Source organism: Myxine glutinosa, chromosome 7, assembly GCF_964187855.1.
Source record: "Myxine glutinosa chromosome 7, kmMyxGlut1.1, whole genome shotgun sequence".
NCBI lineage: Eukaryota > Metazoa > Chordata > Myxini > Myxiniformes > Myxinidae > Myxine > Myxine glutinosa.
The window spans coordinates 83,968,865-83,991,477 of record NC_136267.1 but is presented as its reverse complement, the minus strand read 5'-3'; the positions used below and the strand labels follow the sequence as shown (position 1 = coordinate 83,991,477).

The following is a 22,613-nucleotide window of genomic DNA, read 5'->3' as shown; positions in this document are numbered from 1 at the left end:
TCGCTGCTCCCACCCTCTGGAACTCACTACCTCACACCATCAGAGACTCCTCCTCACTCACCACATTCAAAACATCACTCAAGACCCACCTGTTCAACACTGCATTTAACATTTAACCCACAGCATTTAACCCCCGACTCTCTCTTCTCCTTCTTCCTTTTGCTTTGATTATTTACCTATTTATTTGTTTTTTTGCACTTGTTTTTTGTACTCTGTCAAAGCGTCTTTGGGCTTCTTGAAAAGCGCTATATAAAATAAATGTATTATTATTATTATTACTTCAAAAGTGAGACCACCAACTTGCGCAACTGCCCGACATGGCTAGGATAGCTTAAAGGTGTAGTGTAATTTCCTTCACGCTTTCTCATCTAGGTTTGATTGGATCTTTCCAAGGTAATACATTGCATCAATGAGAGTGCCCGTCTCTTGGATGGATGCTATCTAGGACTTGTCTGCTAGAATTAGTCGGTGGACATTAAAGATCCCATGGTGTCTTCATAGAGTAGGTGAGTTATCACCGGCATCCTGAAAAAAGTGACAATATTCCTGCCTCAACTTCACTTTTGGTCACACAATGCAGCCATCTGAAGGAGGTCTTCGGTGGACACGCCACATGACTGTGGCCTTAAAGTTGCTAAACTGACGGCAGAGAATAGGATATAAAGGCTGCCCAGCAAGAAAAGGCTTAAGTCTAATCTCTCATCAAGTTCCAGATGAAGACCAGGTAGTGGTTAAAATGTCAATATTGGTTTTGAGTACGCCATCTGTTGGAGCGCCTTTGGTGCACCGCCCGTGGGAGTGCTGTGCCGTGGGCACACCTCTCCTTGGGGTGCTGCACTGCACTACATCAAGGGTTTTAAGACATGTTCACTGTTGTGTTTTTAGCTCGTCTACGACAGCCATAACGTTGTTCAGTCAGTCCGTCCTTTCATCAGTCAGACAGTGGATCCATTAGCGGCTCAATGGATCGTTTTAAAACTTGGGGTGATGATTCATGGCATCCATGAGCAAACATTGATGGAGCCCTTTTTAATATTTCCATCCAGGTGGTGAGGTAATTCGCTGGTTAACTCAAAAGTAATCTATGTTTGTATGCCCATCATATTTTGTGAGATACCGTCGTCTCACGAGATTGTGAATTAAATAAAAACGAGAACGACACTCTTCGACGCCACGACGTCAACCGATATGCCTCCACCCACATTATTGCATCATTATAATACTTGCACCAAGTTTTATTCAAATCCATTCAGCTGTTCTCAAGTGATCAATTTTTTAACCGGACATGACCTCTGACCTTTGACCTCTTGACCCCAAAATTTCATCCGTTCATGTTTACATCATTATACATACTTGTACCAAGTTTGAATTATATCCCTTCAGCCGTTCTCAAGTTATAAACCTATTACAGACTTTGACCTTTTACCTCTTGACCCCAAAATCATATAAGTTCATCTATGCATCATGATAATACTTGTACCTATTTTGGTCAGAATCCCATCACTGGTTCACAAGTTATCATGGTAACAGGAATTCTACCTAACATGACCTTTGGCCTTTGACCTCCTGACTACGAAATCTAATCAGACAATCTTTACATCATTATACATATCTGTACCAAGTTTGAATTATATCACATCAGCTGTTCTCAAGTTATAGACCTATAACAGACTTTGACCTTTGACCCCAAAATCGAATATGTTCATCTTTGTATCATACATAATACATACTTGTACCAAACTTGGTCAGAATCCAATCACTGGTTCACAAGTTATCGTGGTAACAGGGCTTTTACCTAACATGACCTCTGACCTTTGGCCTTTGACCTCGTGACCCCAACATCTAATCGGTTAATCTTTACCTCATTATACATATCTGCACCAAGTTTGACTAAGATCTCTTCAGCCGTTCTCAAGTTATCATGGTAACGAAAACCTATCATGGACGGACGGACGGACGGACAGACGGACGGACAACCTGAAAACATAATGCCTCTGGCGACTTCGTTAACGGAGGCATAAAAAATACGATGTTTTGTTGTTATTTAATTTTAACCTCTTGAAGCCTCTTAATTTGATTTGATCTTAATCATAATTTAATATAAGCTCGTAATTACATTTTAACCTCTTAATGTCCTCTTGATTAAGGATTAAGAGAGGGGTGTGGGCAGGGATTTTGTCCTTTTAAGACCCTTCTGGCAATTTAGACCCTTAAGATCCTTAAGACCCTGACTACTATTGAAATGTACCCTTTTGGCCATTTAGACCCCCTAAAACGATTAATATCCCTGTCCCTGTAGACACTTTGACTCTAGACCTGGTAAATGCTTACGTCCCTTGACCCTTTACACTTTGGACTTTAGACACTTTAAACCCTGAGATTTTAAAGACCCTTTCTAGACCTTTTAAGACCCTTTGGATGCCTTTGGAGATGTTCATCCTTTAGACCCTAACTACTTTTGGAATGTACCCTTCAGACTTCTTATGACCCTTTAACCCCTATCGACCCCTTACATCTATAGACCCTCTTGACATTTCGACTGTTTAGACTCTGTAGAACCCTTTAGGCCTTTTAAGACCCTTTCAACAAACACTTTCAACAATTTCGACCTCTTTAGACCACACAAGACCCTTAGACCCTTTTACACCACTTTAGGGTAAAAAAGGGTTTATGGGTCTTTTCACTGGACAAAAACTAATGGAACGTTTTTGATCAATTCAGAACCCACTCTTCCTGCATAGTTTTCACTGTGTGAATACAATCGTGTTATCGGGCCTTTTATCCTCATCGACGGGCCCATAATTTTCCATCGAATCAAACTAAAAATCAACTTTATCACTGAAAGCAAATCACCACAACTATGACGGCCCTCCATCGGGAGACGAGCGTCTGTCCACTTGGGACTATCTTACTATAATTCACCAATTGTCCGTCTGTCCGTTTGAAGGTACCGCAAAAACGGCTCAACCGATCGCAACGATATTTTGGGTGGGTATTCCTGGGACCCCTGGGAGTAAAATAGGCTATATTGTTTTTCCAATTTTTCCAAGTTTTCCAATTTTCCAGTTTTTCCAAACACGATGGAATAATATTTACCGATATGAACAGTTATGTGGCTTTTATTGAAATTCTACAAATACTGTTTATATTTTCATGACAATTATGAACCTGCCGCAAATGCGGAAGTGGACAGATGACGGCAATGCGCGGGTTTGATAATATCCAAATACAACCATCATTCAATCGTAATGTTAAATCGTTAAACGTGAATCGTGTTAATCGTTTTGTTAAAGTATCAATTTATGATTGGAATTGAGTGAATACAATTACGATTTTGAATTCGTAATTGTGTTCACCCAACCGTACGGAACTTCACATCAGGATTTAAATATTTGTTTATGTCACGAATGTTGTTAAAAGTTTATTTTTTATATTAATGTTATTTCATTTGTGATTGGAGTTATGCTGTTTGGAATGAAAAAAGAGATATCGAGTTCAAGTGAATGAAGAAATGCCTTGACGGTTTCTCCTTTCTAAACATGAATTCGCGGATCGCCATATGCAGATTCGCCATTGACTGGGTATGGAACAAACATACCCGTTTGTTTGCCAACGGGTACGTTTTTCATGGAAGTCCTTCACGAACTTGCTGTCCATGTCTGACGTGCGACTGAAGGTGCTACAGGAATGTGGAATTTATTGGTTTCATGCTTTAGCATTCGCCGTTTCTGCATTGTCTGTTTGCTTCTGGCCTCCCACCCGTGCATAGCACGGGTACCTCACTAGTTCAATAAATTTGTCACTGAGAAAGGAGGAAACTTTATTGATACATTGAACTCTAGGTAACATGAAGCAACATTTTACCAGCGTCAGGGCAATCATCAGATGGCATGATGGAACCTTTTAGTATAGCGATTAACTGGCCAAATTTACCTTAATAGTTCAAATCATGATAGAAGCATGAAATTTAATTGAAATATACTTTATCATATATGTAGAATTATAAATTAATATTGGTACCCAGCATGGCAACCAATGAGAAGTCCATCAAAATGGACACCATTTCCAAGATGGCCACCAAATGTATAACAAGTAGCTAATTTACAATCTTTATGGAGTCATGTTCTCATGATGTCAGAAACATGCAATTTGGTGGACAGGTAACTTATTATATGTCGAATATAAATGATTGGTAACCCACACAAAGAGCATGTATATAGTTCATAAGCAACAGTTCAAGTTCCAAAACCATTGCCCAGTACTTAGATTGGGAATGCTGTTCACATTTTTCTTCACACCATGCATGGATTCAAACCATATCTGCATGACCATCATTTTCATCACCCTCACTGCTTTGCTAAGTCATCTTTTGCAAGATTTATAATGCAGCAGCTGTGACCTGGTGTGCATATCAAGAACGAGTGACTTGGATGCTCTCGAGATTCCATTGGCTTTTTCAGTTGTCGTTAAGCCAGCTTGCTCAAATACTCCTACCCATCCACGATTGTGCAACCAGTCACCAATAATTTTCAACACTACCATCTCTACATAAAGACCACCTAACATTATGATATAGTTGTCCTCATTGTATGGACTCATATCCCATTGAATCTCTTTTGCGATATGGGAAGCATGGAATGTGACACGGCTCATTTCTTCATAGGTGTCTGTAAAAATATAAAATAACATTTTATAGCATGTAGATTCATATATACGTAGCTATATATACTGCATGGCAGTGTAATATGCATGGTACTTCTATATGATAGGAATAATAAACATGGAACGATGTATGCAAGCTACATCAAAGTCACTGTAATCATCCATGCATGTCAGAAGGGTTGACCTATGCTGAAACTCAGATATAATATTAGGAGATGAGTTTTTTTCTTATTTTTCTGTATACAAGATCGAGGCTCATGTAAGAGCTAACATTGATCACAAAAAGACAAACTGACACCTAAAACATATGATATAGGGAGCGGGAGACAAGATGGGGAGAGAGAGTGAAGCACACAAGTACAACATTTGAGGGCAGAGACATCGGGAGATCTGTGGGAGGGAGGGGGCTTGGGGGAGGAGGCATGGGAAGGGGGGGGGGGTGAGTGGGAGAGGTATAAAACACATGGACACTGCTAGGACTTCCAGGAAAGACGTTGGTATTTCAAAAAGTGCATCTGGGGTGAATTAACGGGGGTAGAAACGATCAAGGTTTTGGATGGGGGAAAATAAGCGATGTTGGTGAACAGCTGTTTTAAAGACCTGGAGGGAGGAGTGGGATTGAAGAGAGTGAGGGAGTTTGTTCCAGAGGCGGGAGAAAAGAGGCATGAAAGATTGAAGGTGAGCATTGAGTCTTGATTTTGGCAGTTTAACCATAAGAGGGTTGTCGGCAGATCTTGTGTGACCTGTAGGAATATTTGGGAGACAGAGCTGGGGGAGCAAGGCTGGAGAGGAGTCGGTAGAAGACAGAAAGACCACCTCCCTGCCTGCGTTGAGCGACTGAAAGGCCCTCGGAGTTAGCTTCATTGCGGGAGTTTCCAATGATTCTGAAGCATCACTGCTGAGATACCCGTTCTATGCCCGGGGAAATCTGAGTATGTGGGGGAGTGGGTGGGATCGGGGGGAAATGTGCAGGAGGAGGGTATTTGGAGATAGAAAGTCGAGTGGGGGAGATACCTGGTCACCCAGGTAAACTTGAGTTTGTGGGTGAAGATGGATGGGGTGTGGTTGTGGGGCTTGGGCGTGTTTTTTAAATATATATATATATATATATATATTTTTTTTGTATACTGAATCGAGGCTCGTGAAAGAGCTGACATGTACTTCACAAACAAATCAACCAGACAAACAAAATATATAAAAAGAGGGAGCGGAAGACAAGAGAGGGGGAAGCACACAAACACTTGAGAGCACACAACATTTCAGAGCAGGGAGATGTGTGGGAGGGAGAGGGCTTGGGGGGAGGAGGCGTGGGAAGGGGGGTGGGGGGGGGGGTGGGAGAAGTATAAAACACAAGGACACCAAGGACTTCCAGGACAGAAGTTGGTATTTCAAAAAAGTGGAATTGGGGTGAAATTAGCGGGGATAGAAAAGATCAAGGTTTTGGATGGGGGAAGATAAGAGATGGTGGTGAACAACTGTTTTAAAGACCTGGAGGGTGGAGTGGGATTGCAGAGAGTGAGGGAGTTTGTTCCAGAGGCGGGAGAAAAGAGGAATGAAGGAGTGAAGGTGAGCAGAGAGTCTTGATTTTGGCAGTTTAACCATAAGAGGGTTGCAGGCAGATCTTGTGCGACCTGTAGGAATATTTGCGGGACAGAGCCCAGAGAGAGCTGGGGGACAAGGCCAGAGAGGAGTCGGTAGAAGACGGAAAGACCACCAACCTGCCTGCGGTGAGTGAGTGAGAGGCCCTTGGAGTTAGCTTCATCGCGGGAGATTCCAATGATTCTGAATGCTTTGGTTTCAACAGCGTGAAGACGAGCTAGGTGTGAGGCAGGAGCACCAGCCCAGAGGGGAGAGCAGTATTCCATTGAGCTGCGGATGAAAGCCTTGTATGTGGTGAGGAGCTCAGCTGTGCCAAGGAAGGACTTCGCACGACGGAGGATGCCCAGTCGGCGACTGGCTTTGGAGGCCAGATTTGAAATGTGGTTTTCCCAGGAAAGATCATGGCAGATAGTGAGACCCAAAAGCTTGAGTGACAGAACTTCTTGGAGAGGATTATTCAGAAAGTGGATGGGAGGGTTGTCCAGTCGGTTTTTTCCGAGAGACATCGTAAGAGTGTGAGATTTGTCAGGATTGAAAGACATGTTCCACTTATTTGCCCAGTCTGTGATTTTGTCCAGGTCTGCAGAGAGTGAGGAGGCTGCAGACTGCCGATCTGAGGGATGAAGAATGGAGTGACAGAGAGTAGAGTCATCAGCAAAGAGATAGAGAGGATTTTCAAGAGAGTCAGAGAGATCATTGATGAAGACCAGAAAAAGCACAGGGCCCAGAACACTGCCTTGGGGAACTCCAGCCTGAACAGGAAGAGCAGATGAGAGAAACCCATTCAGGGCCACACGTTGACTACGACTAGAGAGGAAGTCCGCCAGCCATGCGTGGAGATTTCCATGGATACCAAAAGAGGAGAGTTTGGTGAGCAGAGCGGGGTGCCAGACCGTATCGAAGGCACGTGATATGTCAAGGGAGACAGCTCTTATTTCCTGTTTGGCATTGAGGACCTCCATCCATTGTTGAGAAAGCAGAAGCAGCATGTCCAGAGTAGAGTGACCAGGTCTGAAACCAAATTGATGATCAGAGATCAAGCCATTGGAGAAGAGGAAAGATTTCATATCTGAAGCAATGATGGATTCCATGACTTTGCTGATAATTGGGAGAAGGCTGATTGGTCTGTAGTTGCTGGGATCTGTTTTTGCACCTTTTTTGTGCAAAGCGGTGATGTTGGCAGATTTCCAAGCAGATGGCAGATGATCTTGAGCAAAAGAGAGGGTGAAGAGAACAGAGAGAGGGAGTGAAAGAGCGGAAGAACAGGATTTTAGGACCCGTGGGCTGATGCCGTCAGGTCCAGTTGCAGAATCAGAGTCGAGGGTTGACAGAAACTTTTCCACCTTGTCAGGAGGAAAGGACACAGAGTCCAGGAGCAGCTGGGTACGACTGGGTACGGTGGGTACAGAGAGGGATGGGTTTGGGACACAAGATTTAGAGGCAAACACAGAGTTTAGGCATTCAGCTTTTTCACGTGCGGAGTCAGCCGTGTGGCCGTTTGAGGTGAGGGAGGGGATGGAGGGGGAACAAACACCAGAAACAGATTTGACCAGATGCCACCAGGATTTGGAAGAGGGAGACAGATAAGAGAGTTCTGTCCTGAGAACGGAGAGATATTGTTTCCTGGCTCTCCTGAGGGTGGACACACACTTGTTTCGGGCTTTGTGAAAGGAAATGAGATTTCCTTCCATTGGATTTGCTTTCCAGGAGACGAAAGCAAGTTGTTTCTGTGCAATAGCCTCACCACAAGATTCCGTGTACCATGGACGGGAGGAAGGGTATGACAACTGAAGACGAGATGGGATAAATCTGTGCATGAGAGAGAGCAATTTACTTTGGAAGAATTCCCAGGATGAGTTGATGTCAGAGGCGGTAGAGATGGGAGACCAGTCCAGATGATTCATGGCTGCTTGAAGACCGTGCCTGTTGGCCTGAGTGAAATGCCAGACTTGTCGACGCTGAGGAGGCTCTCTGAGAATGGTCAGAGAGATGTCCACTTTAACAAGCACATGATCAGATGAGCCGATTGGAGCAGAAGAAGAGCAGCAGACATTTTCAGGGAAGTTAGTCATAACCAAGTCCAGAAGAGAGGATGCTCCGTTGACTGAGATCCGGGTTGGGAAATTGACAGATTGTGTCAGTCCCAGTGAGTCACAGAAGTCCTTTGCTGAAGAGCCATGGCTGGTGAGAGAGGTACCCACACCCAGCCAACTGGCATGGTGACAATTGAAATCACCACATATGAGGAATTGAGAGTTGGGATGGGTAGATAGAAGTTGGTCCATATTATCAGACAGCGGGATGTAGATGGAGTCATCACTGTTTGGTGGACGGTACAACACACATATGAACAAAAGGTGGGAGCGAAGGGGAAGCCGTAGCCAAAGGTATTCCTGGGGGTGAGGTGGAGAGAGGGCAGTGCAGCGCGAGTGAGGAAGAGAGTTTTTTATAAAGATAGCAACCCCCCCCCCCCGCCCCCCCCCCCTCCAGGACGAGGCTCAGGTCTATCATACCTGAGGAGGGGGTATGGTGGGAAGGTCAAAGTGCAAAACCATCCTGGAGGAACGGACAAACTTGATGCCACTTTAGAGCCGTACAGCGTACATGTATTCCGCAATTCTCTCTAAACATCCCTCTGGTATCGGCACTTGTGCGTCGGCAATTCCGCATGCATTGTTCAGTACATCCGGGAAATAAATGCAGGATTATTCAAGGTTGAATGATGTGAAAATAAAGAATCGGTGCCCGTCATTACAATGGGCTTTTGTGCTCGTCCATGTAGATTAATGAAGGTGGCTGTGAGGCCGATGTCGAGGGGGAAGGTGGGGATGGAGTGGGGGTTGTTGGAGAAGCATGTCATAGTGCAAAACCATTTTGGGGTCGTGAACACTTCATGCTACGTTTGAGCACCATGTGTCAAAGGATGTGAGTGGTAAATCAGAAGAAACACACACAGTAGGAGTGTGAGGGGTAATGGGGGTGGGAGTTGTAGCAGGAGCTATCCTGAGGGAGTGGGCACTGTTCATGCCAAGTATGAGTGAGCCCCATGGGTGAATGGGTGCACCCGTGATATGGAAACAAACACACATGAAGTGTGGGTGGGGGAGGTGGGCGTGGGGGTGGTGGAGAAGTGGGTTGGGGATTGGTAGGAGGTTTACAGTGCAAAACCACCATAGAGGTTCATGGCAAAAGAAAAAGCAAAAAATAGCTTCATGGCAAGGTTGAGCCCCTTGGGTCAAAAGGTGTGGCCTGCAAATGATGCAGGCCGGCGCTGATGCAGGAGATCACGGCGAGGTCACGTCTTTTCGAAGCTGCTCCATGCGCTCACGCTCTCGAAGCTAAGTGATCTATCACAATCGTGTTTTTGTCGAGACTGTATCTATCTTTCTGTGTGTGTACCTATAGCGTATCTTTTGGAAAATTTTCGGTGCTAATTTTTCGTACATGTATACACAATCGTCGGTTAATGGTATCCAGTATTCTGCGGCCTAGTACTCGTAGGCTTAGACTACCGTACCGTCTCCGACCTTGTGGTTTTGTTTTTCTCTCAGCGATTCGTCGAATGCGCTGAAATTATTTTCGTTCTCTGTTTCGTACCAGTCGTTCACCCCGTACCTCCTTGTTTAATATCTGTACTCACAAAACAAACAAAAAAAAACCCCAAAAAAAATATTTCCTTCCCAGGTCTTATTCGTTTATTTGTTGTTCTTTTTGTTCGTTCGTTCTTCGTTCGCGATCACGTGGTTAGAAATGTATAATCTCTCCCCTGAACAACTATTTTCTCTCATATATTATAACACCCTTTTCTTCTTTTCCTACAAAAGGATGCTTTCGTCTTGCTCACCAAATCTATTCATTCCAAAAAATAAATATAATACCATCTCTTACAGTTCCTCCTTTCTACATTCCCTAAACTATCCAGAACTCCACCCCTCCTCCAGTGTCCTCAAACGTATTTTTGACTCGAAGGTCTCAAACTCATTTTGCAAAAAATGTTCGTTTCCCATGAATCGTACACTTTTCAAAATCCAATCTCACCCCTCCCCTCCAAATCCTCCCCATCACCCATCCCTTTCAAATCTCCCCCCTTGCCCCTTCCCTCCCCTCCCTCCTAAACTCCCCCCACACCCCTCCCCTCCGAGACTCTCCCTCGCTCCTCCCCTCCTAGACTCCCCTCTCACCCCTCCTCCTCAAAGCATCCTCCCTGCTTCTTCCCCCTTCCAACTTTCACCTTCATCTCCCCAAACCTTCTGCCTCGCTCTTCCCCCTCCTCAAATAACACCTCACTGTGCCTCACCCAATCTCCATCAAACCTTTTGTCCGCCCCATTCTTCCCTTTCTCCAAGCTATTCTGAAATCTCTGAAATCTCTGACACACCTTCAACAGCTCTCCCTACCTCTTCCTCCTCTTCCACATCTTACCCTACCCCTCCCCCCCCTGTTCTGGACCCGATGCTCCCCCTTCCTCTTCATTAACGGTATGGACCTCAAACATCCGGGGCCTTCGCTCAAACTTGACTGACCTCTCCATACAGGTTGCTTCTGACAAACCAGATGTGATCTGCTTAACAGAAACTTTCCTCCTTCATGATGTCTCTGATGCCTTGGTATCTCTCGCAGGTTACTCCCTCCTCCGGTATGATAGACCTGAGCCTCGTCCTGGAGGTGGGGTTGCTATCTTTATAAAAAACTCTCTTCCTCACTCGCCCTCCACTGCCCTCTCTCCACCTCACCCCCAGGAATACCTTTGGCTACGGCTTCCCCTTCGCTCCCACCTTTTGTTCATATGTGTGTTGTACCGTCCACCAAACAGTGATGACTCCATCTACATCTCACTGTCTGATAATATGGACCAACTTCTATCTACCCATCCCAACTCTCTCTTCCTCATATGTGGTGATTTCAATTGTCACCATGCCAGTTGGCTGGGTGTGGGTACCTCTCTCACCAGCCATGGCTCTTCAGCAAAGGACTTCTGCGACTCACTGGGACTGACACAATCTGTCAATTTCCCGACCCGGATCTCAGTCAACGGAGCATCTTCTCTTCTGGATTTGGTTATGACAAACTTCCCTGAAAATGTCTGCTGCTCTTCTTCTGCTCCAATCGGCTCATCTGATCATGTGCTTGTCAAAGTGGACATCTCTCTGACCATTCTCAGAGAGCCTCCTCAGCGTCGACGAGTCTGGCATTTCACTCAGGCCAACTGGCACGGTCTTCAAGCAGCCATCAATCATCTGGACTGGTCTCCCATCTCTACCGCCTCTGACATCAACTCATCCTGGGAATTCTTTCAAAGTAAATTGCTCTCTCTCATGCACAGATTTATACCATCTCGTCTTCAGTTGTCATACCCTTCCTCCCGTCCATGGTACACGGAATCTTGTGGTGAGGCTGTTGCCCTGAAACAACTTGCTTTCGTCTCCTGGAAAGCAAATCCAACGGAAGGAAATCTCATTTCCTTTCACAAAGCCCGAAACAAGTGTGTGTCCACCCTCAGGAGAGCCAGGAAACAATATCTCACCATTCTCAAGACCGAACTCTCTTATCTGTCTCCCTCTTCCAAATCCTGGTGGCGTCTGGTCAAATCTGTTTCTGGTGTTTATTCCCCCTCCATCCCCTCCCTCACCTCAAACGGCTTAACGGCTGACTCCGCACGTGAAAAAGCTGAATACCTCAACTCTGTTTTTGCCTCTAAATCTTGTGTCCCAAACCCATCCCTCTCTGTACCCACCGTACCCAGTCGTACCCAGCTGCTCCTGGACTCTGTGTCCTTTCCTCCTGACAAGGTGGAAAAGTTTCTGTCAACCCTCGACTCTGATTCTGCAACTGGTCCTGACGGCATCAGCCCACGGGTCCTAAAATCATGTTCTTCTGCTCTTTCACTCCCTCTTTCTGTTCTCTTCACCCTCTCTTTTGCTCAAGGTCATCTGCCATCTGCTTGGAAATCAGCCAACATCACCGGTTTGCACAAAAAAGGTGCAAAAACAGATCCCAGCAACTACAGACCAATCAGCCTTCTCCCAATTATCAGCAAAGTCATGTAATCCATCATTGCTTCAGATATTAAATCTTTCCTCTTCTCCAATGGCTTAATCCCTGATCATCAATTTGGTTTCAGACCTGGTCACTCTACTCTGGACATGCTGCTTCTGCTTTCTCAACAATGGATGGAGGTCCTCAACGCCAAACAGGAAATTAGAGCTGTCTCCCTTGACATTTCACGTGCCTTCGATACGGTCTGGCACCCTGCTCTGCTCACCAAACTCTCCTCCTTTGGTATCCATGGAAATCTCCACGCATGGCTGGCGGACTTCCTCTCTGGTCGTAGTCAACGTGTGGCCCTGAATGGGTTTCTCTAATCTCCTCTTCCTGTTCAGGCTGGAGTTCCCCAAGGTAGTGTTCTGGGCCCTGTGCTTTTTCTGGTCTTCATCAATGATCTCTCTGACTCTCTTGAAAATCCTCTCTATCTCTTTGCTGACGACTCTACTCTCTGTCGCTCCATTCCTCATCCCTCAGATCGGCAGTCTGCAGCCTCCTCACTCTCTGCAGACCTGGACAAAATCACAGACTGGTCAAACAAGTGGAACATGTCTTTCAATCCTGACAAATCTCACACTCTTACAATGTCTCTCCGAAAGGACCGACTGGACAACCCTCCCATCTACTTTCTCAACAATCCTCTCCAAGAAGTTCTGTCGCTCAAGCTTTTGGGTCTCACTATCTGCCATGATCTTTCTTGGGAAAACCACATTTCCAAGCTGGCCTCCAAAGCCAGTCGCCGACTGGGCATCCTCCGTCGTGCGAAGTCCTTCCTTGGCACACCTGAGCTCCTCACCACATACAAGGCTTTCATCCGTAGCTCAATGGAATACTGTTCTCCCCTCTGGGCTGGTGCTCCTGCCTCACACCTTGCTCGGCTTCACGCTGTTGAGGCCAAAGCTTTCAGAATCATTGGAATCTCCTGCGATGTAGTCAACACCGAGGGCCTTTCACTCACTCACCGCAGGCAGGTTGGTGGTCTTTCTGTCTTCTACCGACACCTCTCCGGCCTTGCTCCCCCAGCTCTCTCTGTGCTCTGTCCCCACAATATTCCTTCAGGTCGCACAAGATCTGCCTGCAACCCTCTTATGGTTAAACTGCCAAAGTCTAGGCTCTCTGCTCACCTTCACTCTTTCATTCCCCTTTTCTCCCGCCTCTGGAACAAACTCCCCCACTCCCTTCAATCCCACTCCTCCCTCCAGGTCTTTAAAACAGCTGTTCACCACCATCTCTTATCTTCCCCCATCGAAAACCTTGATCTTTTCTACCCCCGGTAATTCACCCCAGAGTCCTTGCAGTGTTCATATGTTTTATTCCTCTCCCACCTCCCCCCAAGTCCTCCCGATGTCCCTGCTCTCAAATGTTGTGTTTGTGTCCTTCCCCCTCTTCCCCCTCTCTTTTGTGTCCTTCCCCCTCTCTCCCCATCTTGTCTGCCGCTCCCCTTGTTTTTTGTGTTTTGTGTGTCGGTTTGTCTTTTTGTGTGATTAATGTTAGCTCTTTCACGAGCCTCGATCTTGTATACAAAAAAAAAAAAAAAAAAATCAGAACACACACACACACACACACACACACACACACACACACACACACACACACACACACACACACACACACACACACACACACACACACACACATCTCTCTTATAGTATGTATAGATTTACTGAAAATCAAACTTTCAACCCTCTACATTGAACCACCATCCGAAGTCTCATGAAATTGACGATTCAAGTATTATCGATCTACATCCGGGTGTTGGGCTAGCGGTTAGGGTGCCGGCTTAGGATCCTAGGATCCTGGGTTCGAATCCCGGTCGATCGCTGAATTAACGCCAGGGGGGTTGACTCAGCCTGTCATCCTTCCGAGGTCGGCAAATTGAGTACCAGTTCACTGGTAATTCCCTGTTTGTCGTTAAAGGCGGCAAAAAGGGTTGGCGTCAGGAAGGGCATCCGGCCATAAAACATTGCTTCAAAAAGGGGACCGAAAAAACAACAACAACCACAGTTCCCGAAAAAGGCCAACCCCCGCTTTGCGGGGAAAAATGGCCTCTAAAGGTGGTTATTTTTTTTTGTATATCCGGGTCTACAACATGGCTGCTGATTCACTTCAGATACAATGTTCATGGCTACAATGTTTCTTCAAACGGAATGATTCACTTCAGATAACAACAAACACGTTAAAAAACTGTTGTTGAACTGGTCTCAATAACACGTTGGCTGCCAGCTGCTGCTGCCATTTTTAAAAACTTCTGGAACTAACATTGGCTTGGCCCACCTGGGACCCACAGAGGGCCTAGTTCAAAGCCCACTCAAAGTCCAGTTCAGCCCCCCCCCCCTAACCGCCAAAAACCCACGTGGGCCACAGCCAGCTTTGTAACATGGGATATGACGTCAAAGAGTGTCGTTCTAGTTGTATAATGACATTGGCAGCCCAGATGAGACCCATGTGGAACCCAGTTAAAAATACCCACCCAAAATCCAAGCCCAGCTTAGCCCAACCAAACCACCTATTTCCCAGCTGGACCCCAGCTGTACATGCTGGCTGGGATATGGCTTGTCACTAAGGAAGATAACATTTTATGCGATGGGTCCCAATCTCAAATGTGTCATCATATTTTTTTCAGTGTATACGAAAAGATTCATGCTTCTATGAAAAGGTGAACAATCTTTACCTTAACCGTTGTCGTATCTGTTTTACTGTGAAAACCTTTGGCTTTTTGTCAATCCCGGTGCAGTTGACTCTTTTTGTTGTTGTTGTTGTTGGTCAACCTCTTTGCCTCTTTATTTTGGATGTGAGCTTGGCCTCATGAAGCATAAAGTGAATGCTGACCTTACCTCACACTTGGCAGGTCTGTCATTCCAAAGCTGCTACCAGCAGTGCCGTGAGGCTTTTCTAGTGAGCAGCGACATTGCCCTTCGTGCCCAGCTCACCGAATTTCTTGATCATCGACTTGTACGCACTAAGAAGGTCAGTCTGAGAGGAATCAATTTCAGCTCCGTTTTGGGTTCTGAGGGCCCAGTAATAGTGAGTTGCTGTAAGGTGAAGACAAGTTTTCTCCACTAAATGAGTCTGATTCCCTTCGCTACCAAAGGTGGATAAAGGTTATGTTTTCACTCCTGTCTGTTTGTCTGTTTGTCCGTTTGTTTGTGAACAAAATATCTCAAAAAGTTGTGGACGGATTCGGACGAAATTTGGCAGAGATGTAGCGTATGTGACGAGGACGAAATGATTATATTTTGGTGAAGATCCGGATTCGGATCCGGCTACTAGAATTTTTTAAGTGATTCTTCACCATTGGGAGATCGGGCCAAAAACGATACATAGCAGGATATCTCAAAAAGTTGTGGACGGATTTGGACGAAACTTGGTGGACCGGTTGGGTGTCTGACAAGGACAAATAGATTCGATTTTGGTAACGATCTGAATATGGATTCAGATATGAGAATTATTTAATTTTTTAAGTGATTCTTCACCATTGGGAGATAGGGCCAAAAACAATACATAGCAGGATATCTCAAAAGGTTATGGATGAATTTGGACGAAACTTGTGGAATCGGTTGTGTGTGTGACACGGAAGAATCGATTCGATTCTAGTGAGGATCTGAATATGGATTCGGATATGAGGATTATTTAATTTTTTCAATGATTTTTCCCCATTGAGTGATTTTCCCCTGGTTTGACCAATCAGGCGGAGGTATGCTCTCTACTGATTGCCGTTCTAGATGTTCATGTTTTCGTTTTCACAAAAAATGTTTGATTTGATTTGAAATTTATGTTTTGATCTAAATACAACCACTACGTTTAGGTAAGTCAGCTTTTAGTCATTCTTCAATTCTCCGATTTAAAATTAAAATGCCCTAAAGTTGTAACAGGATGTGACAAACGATATTTATATAAATTAATAATTTGCTCCAGTGCCATTCCTGCTAAATACCAACATTATTTTGATTTTGTTTCCCTTCCATATCATTCATACATTTTCTGCTGTTGTAAAATGCATACTCTGTCTGTTGTTTGTGTCCAAGTTCATAAAAAATGAAAATTACTCATGCTGGTTTATAAACATCAATTTACAGGGTGTTCCAAAATTACCTGGATAAATTTGGTTGTTAATATTGTCATGTCCACGGCCGATTAACACCGGCCTCAGATGGATAGCCGAACGGTCAACTCAGACACAGCAGTTCGAAACTTATGCGGTATTTTTTGGAGCGCGCAGGATGGGAAGGAACCTTCGTGCCCCTCTGCTGTCAGGGTAAGCACAACGCACCACACCCCCCCCCACCCCCCCCCCCTCCCCCGTGCCTCCAAAGAGCACCACCATCGCCAATCCCTCCTCCTCATGCTAAAACGTGAAAGTTGTCCACAACAGTTCTGGAAAAGCTCTCTTCGCAAGCGCACACGAGCCAGATGCAGCCCCGAGCCCGAGACAGAAAACGTCCACTCGACATGGAGCGCGCGTGTGTGTGTGTGTGTGTGTGTGTGTGTGTGTGTGTGTGTGTGTGTGTGTGTGTGTGTGTGTGTGTGTGAGAGAGAGAAAGAAAAACCGATTCTTCCTCTTCATTATTGAACCTTCTCGCTATGACGTCACACCGACCAATCGCTGAGCTCCCCCCAATCGCTCCATGATCGGGCTTGACGAATCACGAAGGTTGGGGCGTGGACTTGCTGCCACGATAGTTTCCACGCCCTCGTCGCACTATGGGGGTGTGGCCTTGTTCCTTAGTCGGTTGGTGGGGCGGGGTTTACTTTCCGATCGTAATGTCCGGTCTCTGTCAGCATTATGTCCGTTGTCGTGGTTTAATGGAGCGCTCATTTGCATGGCTGGTGGAGTGAATGTTAAAACTGAAGGGAAAATCACAGGAGGCAATTACATACTGGGAATTATCCTTAAGCCCTATTTAACTAACACAAAACCACCCTCCGTGTTTTGACATGTAAACACTCTTAAGCTCACAATTTCCCTGCTTATGTACATCGAGATGGGCTTCCTACTCGCATGCAGTCCATGCTAATTATACACAATCCTATCTGTTATGTCATCACCTACCCCCACAAACGTAACAATATATTTTGTACCACAAATGACACAACCATACAGTTTTGGTTTATATGATACAGAAACTTAAAGTTTTCTTTATTTTCAGGTCTGGTGTTTTTTTTGTAAAATAAAATGGCGACTCCACAGGAGAAATCTCAGTGTGTCGAATGGTTCATCAAGATGAGATCCGACACACAAGTTCAACGTTATTTCCGTACAAGGTATGGAAGGAATCCGCCATCGCAGACTAGTGTCAAAGAGTGGTACAAGAGGTTTAAGGAGACTGGAAGTTGCCAGAAACAGAAAAGTACCGGTCGACCAAGCAGTTCCAGAAAATCAATCTGATGTGCATCCAGAGAACTGGAACTACCAACCGCCACTGTACAAAGGATTTTGTATGAAAGACTGAAGCTTTGTGCCCATAAGGGCACAAATAAGCATCTTTCAATCCTGACAAATCTCACACTCTTACGATGTCTCTCCAAAAAGACCGACTGGACAACCCTCCCATCCACTTTCTGAATAATCCTCTACAAGAAGTTCTGTCACTCAAGCTTTTGGGTCTCACTATCTGCCATGATCTTTCCTGGGAAAACCACATTTCAAATCTGGCCTCCAAAGCCAGTCGCCGCCAGGGCATCCTCCGTCGTGCGAAGTCCTTCCTTGGCACACCTGAGCTCCTCACCACATACAAGGCTTTCATCGGCAGCTGAATGGAATACTGCTCTCCCCTCTGGGCTGGTGATCCTGCCTCACACCTAGCTCGTCTTCACGCTGTTGAAACCAAAGCGTTCAGAATCATTGGAATCTCCCGCGATGGCGCTATCTCCGAGGGCCTATCACTTACTCACCGCAGGCAGGTTGGTGGTCTTTCCGTCTTCTACCGACTCCTGTCCGGCCTTGCTCCCCCAGCTCTCTCTGGGCTCTGTACCCCAAATATTCCTACAGGTCGCACAAGATCTGCCTGCAACCCTCTTATGGGTAAACTGCCAAAATCAAGACTCTCTGCTCACCTTCACTCCTTCATTCCTCTTTTCTCCTGCCTCTGGAACAAACTCCCTCACTCTCTTCAATCCCACTCCTCACTCCAGATCTTTAAAACAGCTGTTCACCACCATCTCTTATCTTCCCCAATCCAAAACCTTGATCTTTTCTACCCCTGCTAATTTCACCCCAAATCCACTATTTTGAAATACCAACTTCGTTCCTGGAAGTCCTTGGTGTCCTTATGTTTTATACTTAAACCCCCCCCCCCCCCGCCGTTCCTACGCCTCCTCCCCCCAAGCCCTCTCCCTCCCACACATCTCCCGATGCCCCTGCTCTCAAATGTTGTGTTTGTGTGCTTCCTCTTCTCTCCCCATCTTGTCTACCTCTCCCTTTTTTTCCTTTCCAAAATTCTTTGTTAGTGTGATAAATGTTAGCTCTTTCACGAGCCTCGATTCTGTATACAAAAAAAAAAAAAATGTGCAGATTCTGCAGGAACTCAAACCACATTACGTTCCCAAACACAAGGTGTTTGCCTTGGAAATGCTCCATTGCATAGAGAATGATGAATATTGCCTGAAAAAGGTCATGTTCGCAGACGAAGCTTGCTTTCATGTATCGGGAAAGTACAACCAATACAATATGAGGGGCTCTGATCTGGGGCTTTGAAAACTCCCACGTGGTCATTGAACACATATGCAACAGACCAAAGGTCAATGTGTGGTGTGACCTTCATGACTGCTTGATGGGTCCGATTTTCTTTGCAAAGGATACAGTGACCTCAACAATTTACATGAACATGTTGGAAGGATTCTCCTTCCCACAGGTTGAAGATCTGCAACCTGATATCATTTTTCAACAGGATGGCGCTCCCCCTCATTGGGCCTTAGTCATGCAAGCCGTCCTGAATGAAAAAAAATCCAGGTCGCTTGATTGGCCTAGATGGACCAACTGCCTGGCCCCCATAGTCGCCAGACATAACCCACCTTGTTTTTTTCGTTGGGGGTTTGTCAAAGATGTTGTCTACAACACCAAGGTGGAAAACCTGCAGGATCTTCATTCTCGGATCACAGCTGCATGTGCATTGGTGGACGCAAACATGCTGAGCCAAACATGGCAAGAACCCGTTTACCGCCTTTATGTCCTGCATGTGACAAACGGAGCTCATATTGAAGTGCATTGATGATGTGCAAAAAAAACTTTGAGTTTCTGTGTCATATAAACCGAAACGGTATTGTTGTTTCATTTGTGGTTCTAAATATATTAACAACCAAAATTGTCTGGGTCTTTTTGGAACACCCTGCATATTGTTTGACCTTCACCCTATAAATGAAGAGTTTTATCATTAAACGTGTTTTATAAAAACGGTTTTATTTTTTAATCAAATTCGTGTTTCTCATGTGTGTGTCATTGTGTGGTGCAGGGATCCGATGGTGTGGAATACCTCAGCATACCCATTGATACTTCAACCCTGACAGATTTTTTGGATTCGCAGAAAGAGACGTGAGGGGAAGTCCCCTGGGACACTTCTATGTTGTGTTGGTTTGCAGTCTCTCCTTCTCACAATAATACTTCAGACAGAGCTGGTTATGTTTTTTTTTTTACATTAACTTTGTCGACTATGTTGAAATGATCAATTGTTTGAATAAATTATACTACAAATAATGAGGTTCTAATAACTCTGATGCACAATGCAATGTCATTAGGAGTAACTGTGGAGTTAATATGTTTGTCTTCATGTGGAAGTAAAACCAAATACACAAAGAGTTGTACAAAATATGGAATACTTAACTAATGAATGCTGATGAGTCGAGGATAATAGCGGAAGAGGTGGCTGATGATTTTTCCAACATACATGTTGGGGGAAAATGGAGAGGTGTTTGGAATTTTAAGAGGAACTAGCAGGGTGCCCGTCTCTGACTGGTTCATGGATGTCTCACCTCAAATGAGCAATTTTTTGGAGTGTGTATGTATTGCTATAAATGGGAATTCAATGTAAGGTGATAATGTGGACCATCACATGTAGTACATGTTTACCTTATAGACAATGGTGGTCTGCTCAGAAGAAGAACTATCATTAGTGATTAAAAAGCATTAGTTAATGCATAAGCATGATACTTGCGAAATCCATATAGACAATAGTTGCCATGGAAACAGCAATTTGGTAATTTGGAAGATTTGGCCTGTCAAGTGTTTTACATGGTAAAATGTTGCGCAGAACAAACTGGGTTGATACATTTTTGATTGTGGCCCTTATAGGTGTTTTACATGTTTTGGATGGCATTGACCTTGACCTTTGACAAATTTTGACCCGATTTTATACACATTTACTGCACATACTTACAAATATATTGTGTAGGTTTCAATGTGATTTCTTTTTAAAAATCAATAGGTTTGGCTATGATGAAATCACAAAAAATTCCCATTTGATTATAATCCAGTGAAATTGTGTCATGGACACCGTTTTCTCTTTGCCACATGGGGCTTTTATCTTTGCCATGTCTTAGGCAAAAGGAAAAGGGTATTTACTTTTGTTGTTCATTTCTTGATCGACTTCGCTTTATCGAAGCGAAGTCGCTTCGATATCGTATCGAAAACACTTCGCTTTACAAATTAAAAATAGCTTAAAACCAAACGTTATTAATAAATATTGCAGTCCATAGTTGGTCCACATATACAATTTATTGTGTACAAAGTTTTTCGAAGTATTGTTTAATTAAGCTGTCATAGTTGGAAAAGAGTTAACTTCGACTTCGACTTCCGTTAACTTCGACTTCGACTTCCGAAGTTAACTTCGAAAAATGTCGACTTCCGTTTCCGGTCTTGCTGGCGAGGGTTCGTTTATTCTCAGCTCTCCATGCTATCCATCGAAATCGAAGTTAAGTAATTGTTCCCATTTGTATTTTCGTTATAACTATTTATTTTATGGTGTATATATTGTCTCCCGACGAAGATTTTCGGTGCAAATCTTTCATACCTGTATTGATAATCGTGTTAATTTGGGTCATGTTTTGAGGCCTTGTAGTTGTACAGTGAACAACTCTCAGCGGTCCGTGTTTTTGTGATCCAATAACTTTCGTTCTCTGTTTTCCCAATCTTTTCACCCCATAGCCCTCTTCCTTGTGTAAATCACAACTCAAAAAAATCCAAAAAAAAAACATTTCCTTCTCTGTTCTCATTCGTTTATTCATTCTTATTCGTTCGTTCGTTCGTTCTTCGACCACGTGTTTCTCCCCCATTTCCCCAGATAGATTGTCAAATTTCAACTCGTTATTTTATCGTCCATGCGTTATTGTTTTGATTATAGTTACTTTTTGTTTGAATTTCCTGTAACTTGTAATTATTTAATCGTGTTCTGCTCCTCGTGTGCGGCCTTGTAGTTGTACCCCCGTCGGTGTTTGTTATCTTAATCGTGTTTTGCTTGGCTCTTAGTTTTTTTCCCTTCTACCCCGAACATAATACTCTGTCTAACGTTCTAAATCCCCACCTCCCCCCCCCCCCCCACCCCCAAAAACCAAACAAAAAAAAAAAAAACCAAAAACATTTATTTTCCTTTCTCCACGTGTACTGTTGACTCATCCTGTATTTTCTGTCCAGGTGTGCTGTTCGCCCCGCCCCCATTAACTCCTTGCCATCCACCGTTTGCCCTTCACGTGACTCGTGGTGGTCCCTCTCGGCTCTCCCCCCGTTGGTATTTTTGTGCACATAAGATTGTTTACGGTTCTGTTTAAATATTATTTAAATATGTATAACCTTTCCCCTTCAGTGTTTTACTCAGTGGTATTTTACAACACGCTGTTTTTCTTCCTATTTAAAAGGCTTTTCTCAATTTCCTCTCCAACTCATTCCACCTCAAAAAAAAGAAATTCAATATCTTATACGTCTCCCTCACTACATGGTCTAAATTCACATTCATTCCATCCCTCCTCCATCATTCTGAACCGGATTGCTAACTTGAAAATCACAACAAACCCAATTTGTTTTCAATGTTCGTCTTTCATTAATCATCCACTTTCTAAACTCCCCTCTTGCCCCTCCCATCCAAATCCCTCCCCTTGCCCCGCCACTCTTAAACTCCCCCCCTACCCCTCCACTCCTGAACTCCCCCCTTGCCCTTCCACTCCTGAACTCCCCCCTTGCCCTTCCCCTCCTAAACTCCCCCCTCACTCCTCCCCTTCAAAACTCCCCCCCAACCCCTCCCATTCAAATCTCCCCCCATACCATTCCTCTCCAATTCTCCCTCCTCTCCCCTCCTCCTCAAAGCTGCCTCCTCCCCACTTCGTCT

General features: G+C 44.6%; 1 protein-coding gene across 1 annotated transcript in view; it reads left to right on the top strand.

Annotated features, from left to right (window-relative positions):
• The window catches only part of ORC2 (origin recognition complex subunit 2), a 44,572-nt gene extending 23,106 nt beyond the window's left edge, over positions 1-21,466 (top strand). Inside the window, exons 10-11 of the mRNA XM_068122615.2 lie at positions 15,152-15,270; positions 19,752-21,466. Of these exons, the coding sequence (XP_067978716.1) occupies positions 15,152-15,270; positions 19,752-19,835 (203 nt within the window). The 3' untranslated portion in view covers positions 19,836-21,466. The remainder of the gene's footprint in view (positions 1-15,151; positions 15,271-19,751) is intronic.
• Positions 21,467-22,613: the final 1,147 nt, after the last annotated feature.